At 39.7% G+C, this 7,701-nt stretch overlaps 2 protein-coding genes across 2 annotated transcripts; both read left to right on the top strand.

The window, feature by feature from the left end:
* The first annotated feature begins 490 nt into the window (after window positions 1-490).
* Window positions 491-1,018, top strand: LOC149163992 (coilin-like). The gene has a single exon (XM_089429331.1). It carries the CDS (start codon window positions 491-493, stop codon window positions 1,016-1,018), a length of 528 nt encoding a protein of 175 aa, XP_089285457.1.
* Window positions 1,019-6,840: 5,822 nt separating this feature from the next.
* LOC149163991 (coilin-like) lies at window positions 6,841-7,344 on the top strand. The gene has a single exon (XM_089429330.1). The coding sequence runs from the start codon at window positions 6,841-6,843 to the stop codon at window positions 7,342-7,344; it is 504 nt and encodes a 167-aa protein (XP_089285456.1).
* Window positions 7,345-7,701: the final 357 nt, after the last annotated feature.

Raw genomic sequence — 7,701 nt, 5'->3', positions numbered from 1 at the left:
ATTTGGATGTGCGACGCATAAGCTAACTGTCGCAACGCACTAGGCGCGTGCGGCGCATCGGGACATTTTCCACAGTGCAAAACTACATGGGCGCGGCGCACTAGTGACACGCAGCGCATACCCAATGCAGCACGGCGCATACAGCCCAAAGGCCTGAATTTTCACCAAATTCCCCCAAATCAGACTTAGCGTGGATTTGCTAGCTATAGGGTGTTCTTAAACAGCCCCAAGCAGTGCGCCTTTGTAGATCTTCTTTACTATGCCTTGGACGCCCACAAAATCAATTCATGAGCTTGTTTTTCATAACCATAAGTTTGAGGAAACCGTGGCAATAAAAATTCCTGGAAACTATAGATGGTTGGGACACAAAACTACAGAATTCATTCATGTGCCTAGAATTCATTTCGAGATGCAAAGTGTTTGTACGAGGATTTATATGAAGGGTTTTGTTTAATCTCACACTCGGTGTTACTGAACCAAAAGAGCAGCAATGGATGACGTCGCCGCAGTTCGAAGGATCCGTTTGATATTCGAAGATCAAAATATGATAAGCAGGAGGCAGAGATCAGAGGGATTAGAGCAATGCTGGATGATTGTGAAGCCGTACTTGAAGACTATAGCTGACATTGCAGTTGATATTTCTTTTACATTCCAGCTTCATCGCAGTTGCCCTCATTGCATTTTTCTTTCGATGGAGGGATTCACCTTGCCATCCTCTCAACCTACATGTATTTTGAAGGACAAAGATATTGTTAGCGTGATTAAGAAGAGTGATGCATCGGAGAAAGATATCTTAACTAATGAGGGGCTTGAGAGTATAAAAGGGTCTGAAACAGTTGGAGAGAAACTGCCTGGATTTGGTGGTGTGAAGCTTCTTGCGATAGATGAGTTTGAGAAAGAAGCTGGAGGCTATGAAATTGAGCTTGAAGACTATGGAACCAACTCTAGAGATGGTGGTGGAAATCAAGCAGAAAAAGTTTCAATTTCAAAGGAGTTTTCAAGGAGGAAAAGGAAGTGATTAGAACAAGTTCAGTCCTGAAAGGGAAAGGAAAAGGGAATAATCTTCATGAATCCTACCCACAGCTACACTGACACCCATCAGAACCAGAACCAGAACAAGAAGGAGAGAAAATTGAAGAAACTCTGTTGTGACTGGAGGAGAAGTTCAACTTCAATCACAAATGCGTGTTGTCTTCATATTACTGCAGAATCGGCTGTGGTCACTGCCATGCCATCATCACCATCAGTTCAAGAGGCGTCCCTTCTTCTCTTAAAACGAGGAAACGAGGAGGAACAACTTAAAATAAATATAATAGACATTATACACAACAATTCTGAATTGGTCACTCTTGAAGAAGAAATTCGCGAGAAAGAGCAGAAACAAAAAAAAAAATTTAGTCAAGCGAACAGGGGAAAAATCCCTTGGAATAAGGGAAGGAAGCATAGCCGAGAAACAAGTTTAATTAAAGTAAATAAAAAACGCAGACGCTCTAGTTACATTCGCAGGCATTTTGAATACAAAATCAACAGAGCATGCAAAATGTCCCTTTTCTGCATTGGAACACTACTAGGAGGGACTTCATAGTGTATGAGACTTCAAATAGCCTTCTAGAATAGCCCCCAATTTGAGAACATAAATAAAAAGAAGTGGGAAAGAATTTCTCCTTGAACTTCAAACCATTGCAGATGGATCCATAATGACAAAGAACCATGCGTTAAATGGTTGTATGCTTCTTCAATGCCCTCACTGGACCTTGTCATCGAGTTCTGGTCCATCCTCACATTCTTTGAGGTATTCAGTATTATATTCCAAATCCACTTGAGGTCTATTTCTATATTCTCAATTCTTTCCTTGAGACCTTGGATTATTACAAAACTGTAGATGTACAGGTGGAATGTCGGCATTCTTACGGCAATCAAATTCATGTCACCGATGGATTTTCTGGCAAAGTCTTCATTCAAAAGGCACGTTTAGTTTTCATTCAAATGACAAATGCCGAGTGCACTAAAGATAAGAAATAGCAGATCGCAGTGGATTATCCAAGCACTGTTCCAGATGCTACTTTCTTTCAGCAAATAGACATACAAGCATCCCTCTCATTGTTATATACGCTTTTACATCTGGCATAGCAGGCTATATTGCTGCTGGAAATGGTGGTTTCCTTTATTCAAGGAGGAATTTTAGTTTAAAGGCTATTTTTATTAAAAAATTAGTTTTATTCAAAAGGCCTAGGTAAATGAAAAGCGAACAGTCATAGATTGAACGCCTACATTTAAAACAAAAACACTTGTCATAGCAAAGAAACAGGAACCAACGGTCTATTTTTAACTGCAGTTACAAATCAAAGGGATTTACATCTACAGATGCCACCTCTCCATTGGTCATCAGAGATTTTCAAAGGAAAAATGTAACGCAGCTCCTTTAGCGATGGATGGCTTTTCATCTTCAGTTAGTAATGATTAAATCATCCCATATTCTGAATCGATTCATTTTTTGATAGAGTGAGTCTATTTATTGTATAGAAAATTTTTGAAAAGGGTTCTGAGTTCTGGCAAACAGTGGCAGAGCTGTGAAGGAAAAACTTCACTGTATAGTTTTTTGACAGGTATTTAATGAAAAGATATAGATCTGACTCCTGAGATTCTTGTGGTGTGAATTTAGCATTTGTTTTTTCCTTTGTTTCATATGTAGGTTGTTATGTTTCCATTTCATTTCATAATCATTTCTAAATGAATACTTTTAAGTGAGAAAGGTAGAATCCAGTTTGCTACTCTTCCTTGGGAAGGTATTCATGTTTTGTGTTTTCTTCTGTTTGATAAGGATTCATCTATTTCCCTTGTCAACCTCTCAGCGTTCTTTGCATTCCATATAATGTCAAAATTGAATGCTAAATTTATTGCCTGTTTTGCCTCCTGAGATAATCTGTGTCTCAGATTTAATTTCCCTGCTCATGCTATTCTCGATCCCACACTACCCAGAAAACCCGGTCATTTATCAAATTACCCCTTTTCCTACCCAATTTACTAGCCTAAAATTAGTTCCCATTTTTAGTCATCTCGCACCTGAGTGCTCATTTTATCGAGATTGACTGGAGAGAGCCCTCTCCTGTCCTCGTAGGGCTAACTACGAGGCTGAGCTTGGTTTGATGTTGCCTTGAACCTACCTTCCTTTAGCCTGAGGCAGATTCGAGCGCTAACATAGTGGCGACTCCACTGGGGACGAAGTTTACTTGTAGATTGTCTTGCCCCAGTACATATCTCAAGTTCAGAGCTGATTGTTGATGGTGAACAACGATCAGACATAAGAAGACGGCTGAAATCATTCACCTGGCGACTCCATTCACTGAAGAATCCATGCAATCTATCCTTCATGGTGACTCCACTGCAGAGGGATTAGTAGCTTTGAGATTTCTTAAGATGGATCAGATTGCAAGAAGATACGCTCCCATGAGCCGAGATCACATCCCAGGATTTCCAAATAAAATGCCCAAGGTAGATTGGTCAAAGAATTTTCCTGTGTTCAGAAATGTGGAAGGTAATGACGTTGTTCTTCATCTGGTGAAATTTCACATTCACGTGCATAAATTAAAGATCGATTTTCCTAAAGACTGTTTGATGAAAATGTTTATGGCTACTCTGGAAGATGAAGCCCGATCTTGGTATGAAAGTTTGCCACCTGCTTCCATTTATTGTCTAAAGGATTTTCATTCAATATTCTTTGAGAAGTATGAAGAATCTTATCCATCATTAAATCTAGTTCATGACTATTGCAAACATGCTTCTACTTTTATTGAAAGCCTTGAAAAATATTATGAAGATGATAATTTCATGGATGATGAGATCATGGAAGACCTGTATGAAAATACCTTTCAGCAGCGTAAAGACGATCATGAAAATTTGCAGCATGATCAAGATTGTAGTACGGTGGAAGATGAAAGAATTCTACATCTTGACAGTCAACATGAATTATATGAAATAGATTAGCAGGTTGAAGAGTTCCATATGGCTGAAGTTGATGAAAGAAAAAGTGTCGGTTCAGATCTGTCAATAGAAGAAGACGGCATGCAAGTAAGTTTTGTTCTAATTTCATAATGTCATAATGTCAGGACAGTTATTTCAGTTCCAGATTCAGACTGTGATGACCAAGAATGCCTAGTACGGAATCCTATGAAAGAGAACTCAGCTGATGAAATCATCTGGGATGAAGAAGACAAAGTCTTGGATCCAAATGTTCTCAGTTCATTAGAATACAACCTTCATGAGGAGGTAATCCAGTCAGTGTATGAAAAACAAGATCAGACCTTCATTCAATACATTCACACCACAGAAGATCAAAACATTCAGGATTTCCATTCAGATTCCTCTTCATATGTTTCATGTGTTGAAATGTTTTTCCAAGAAGATATCTGCTCATCTACCTGTTCAGAGTTTTTTGAAGCCCAGGAGCATAGTTTTACTAAAGCACATGATGAAGGAAGATCAGAATTTGAAGCAAAGGACACCTTGTTTCTTCAGCAGGAAGAAAGACTTCATGTTTTTTAGGATCCAATGGCAGATTTGTTGCAGTCAGTTGTGAAAGTGTTAATTGCAGTGTTCAGTGATGAAGGAGATCATGGTCAACTATGTTTTTGGATGCCTAATGATCAGTTTGTACTGTTGACCAGAAGATCTGATAGGAAGAATCAGGCAAGAAGGCATCTGCTTGATTGGTTACATTAGCATTTTCATATAGTTTGATCGCATATTGCCTTGTAAGAAACACGGGTGGCCAGGTACTGCCACCCAGCTTTAAGTTTTAAGTTCAGGTCTTAGTGTTTTTGAGTACAGTTTGTCGAGTTAGTTTTTCAGTTATTTCAGATTTACAATTGAGTCGGTTTGAGTCCAGTTTCAGTCAATAAATGCATCAAAGTCTGTGTTGGTTGTTGAAATAATGACTCCATATCCCAATAGACGAAGGCACTGTCTGCTCACCAAAAGATCTGTAGTTCTTGGCACCTCCATGGAGCGGCAGCTACCATCCCAATTGGATCCAATGTTAGACTCAGTCTTGTCAGTCTTCTGTCAGAGTCAAATTCACCAAGGTTCATTTCATGTCATTTACAGTCTTAGATGCTATTTTGGTCAAAAAGAGTCTTCTCAGTTTCTAGGTCCAGGGTTTTGTCTCCAGAAGTGTGAAATAACGCTTGCAGGCCAAAGATAGTTTCAATAAGGTTTCACTTCAAGATTATCATTATTAATAATGGTGAAGGAGAAATCATCAAAGTATGTTTAATACATGATTGTTAAGGTTCTTCAAGCTCTACATTTCTTCAGGCAGCACTGGTCATCTTGCCTAGTTTCAGCAGCCCCTATCCCTACAGAAAATCAGCCAAGAAAGGTCATCATTTCAAGCCAAAATTCGAATGGGAATTAAAACACTTCTATAGTATAATCTGCTATATTTTCATAAGAATCTTGCACTATAGTTCCCAAATCAAATTTTGTTGTGACACAGCCAACGGAAGGAGTCTAATTAGCTTATAGAAGGGTTGAATATATTGTTTTCCACCAACACTAGGAGAGTCGAGTTATTTATCATTCAGGGGACCAGTTCCAAGAAGATTTTCTACCACCACCAGCTAATATCGAAGTCATAATGTCCAGAGTTGAGGGCTTGCAGTAGTTGAGATTAAATATATGGTGGTTGTCATTTTCAGATCCAAGGATATGTAAGTAAGGAACCTGTTCCAGATTTATTTATGCTCAGAATTTCAAGGTATTGTGGCCGCATTGATGAGGGAACCATAGAGATTAAGCAGTCAGCACTTCCCATACATTATTGTTGATACACAAATGCTATAAGAAGGGAGTTTCCAATCTTAGCAGATGCCGAGAGAAAAAGGGAAGTTCTAGGTGAATTGCTCACAATGACAGATTATGTTGTGTGCTCAGCAAAGTTTCCTCAGCCAGAGAGATGGGGTACTGCATATTGTTGTCATGCTTCTACTATACATGTGGGAAATTGTAAAATAGGCCTGAACAGAGGCACTATCTATTGCAAGTGCACTTCTTGGTATGGCTCTGAGATTGCCTCACCTCAAGTGTGTAATTGTGATTTGGGGTGAAGCAGGATGTATAGTGCTTGAAAACCATACCTGCAAGAAATCAACAAAGGAGTCATTACTTCAGTCAAAAAATCAAGTGGAAGCAAGAATTAAAATCCTTGTGATACTAAGATGTTTCCACAATTGTCAATTCCTTTGCATACTAAAGACATCAAGGAGCCAAGGTGGTAACGTGGAGGAGCAACGCAATCAAATTGAAGGCAGCCGTGGGTAAATTTGGATGCGCATGGCATAAGCTAAGTGTCGCGACGCACTGGGTGCGCGTGGCGCATCGAGACATTTTCCACAGTGCAAAATTGCACAGGCACGGTGCACTGGTGATGCGCGACGCATGCAGCCCAAAGGCCTGAATTTGAACCAAATTCCCCCAGCTCAGACTTAGCATGGATTTGCTAGCTATAAGGCGTTCTTAAACAGCCCCAAGCAGTGCGCCTTTGCAGATCTTCTTTACTATGCCTTGGACGCCCACAAAATCAATTCATGAGCTTGTTTTTCATAACCATAAGTTTGAGGAAACCGTGGCAATAAAATGTCCTGGAAACTATAGACGGTTGGGACGCAAAACTACAGAATTCATTCATGTGCCCAAAATTCATTCCGAGATGCGAAGTGTTCGTATGAGGATTTATATGAAGGGTTTTGTTTAATCTCACACTCGGCGTTACTGAACCAAAAGAGAAGCAATGGATGATGCGCTGCAGTTCAGAGGATCCGTTTGATATTCGAAGATCAAAATATGATAAGCAAGAGGCAGAGATCGGAGGGATTGGAGCAATGTTGGATGATTGTGAAGCCGTACTTGAAGACTATAGCTGACATTGCAGTTGATATTTCTTTTACATTCCAGCTTCATCGCAGTTGTCCTCATGGCATTTTGCTTTCGATGGAGGGATTCACCTTGCCATCCTCTCAACCTACATGTATTTTGAAGGACAAAGATATTGTTAGTGTGATTAAGAAGAGTGATGCATCGGAGAAAGATATCTTAACTAATGAGGGGCTTAAGAGTATAAAAGGGTCTGAAACAGTTGGAGAGAAACTGCCTGGATTTGGTGGTGTGAAGCTTCTTGCGATAGATGAGTTTGAGAAAGAATATGGAGGCTATCAAAGTGAGCTTGAAGACTATGGAACCAACTCTGGAGATGGTGGTGGAAATCAAGCAGAAAAAGTTTCAATTTCAAAGGAGTTTCCAGGAGGAAAAGGGAATAATCTTCATGAATCCTACCCACAGCTACACTAACACCCATCAGAACCAGAACCAGAACAAGAAGGAGAGAAAATTGAAGAAACTCTGTTGTGACTGGAGGAGAAGTTCAACTTCAATCACACCTGCGTGTTGTATTCATATTACTACAGAATCGGCTGTGGTCATTGCCATGCCATCATCACCATCAGTTCAGGAGGCGTCCCTTCTTCTCTTAAAATGAGGAAACGAGGAGGAGCAACTTAAAATAAATATAATAGACACTGTACACAACAATTATGAATTGGTCACTCTTGAAGAAGAAATTCACGAGAAAGAGAGGAAACGAAAAAAAAAAAAAATCAGTCAAGCGAACAGGGGAAAAATGCCTTGGAATAAGGGAAGGAAGCATAA

Source organism: Pinus tabuliformis, chromosome 5_1, assembly GCF_031772625.1.
Source record: "Pinus tabuliformis cultivar Carrire ecotype Pingquan chromosome 5_1, CPIR1, whole genome shotgun sequence".
Classification (NCBI taxonomy): domain Eukaryota; kingdom Viridiplantae; phylum Streptophyta; class Pinopsida; order Pinales; family Pinaceae; genus Pinus; species Pinus tabuliformis.
This window is presented reverse-complemented; position numbering and strand designations above follow the sequence as displayed.

Excerpts from the sequence above, each read along its gene's own strand:
- LOC149163991 (XM_089429330.1), top strand. The coding sequence starts at position 6,841 with ATGATAAGCAAGAGGCAGAGATCGGAGGGATTGGAGCAATGTTGGATG.
- LOC149163992 (XM_089429331.1), top strand. The coding sequence starts at position 491 with ATGGATGACGTCGCCGCAGTTCGAAGGATCCGTTTGATATTCGAAGAT.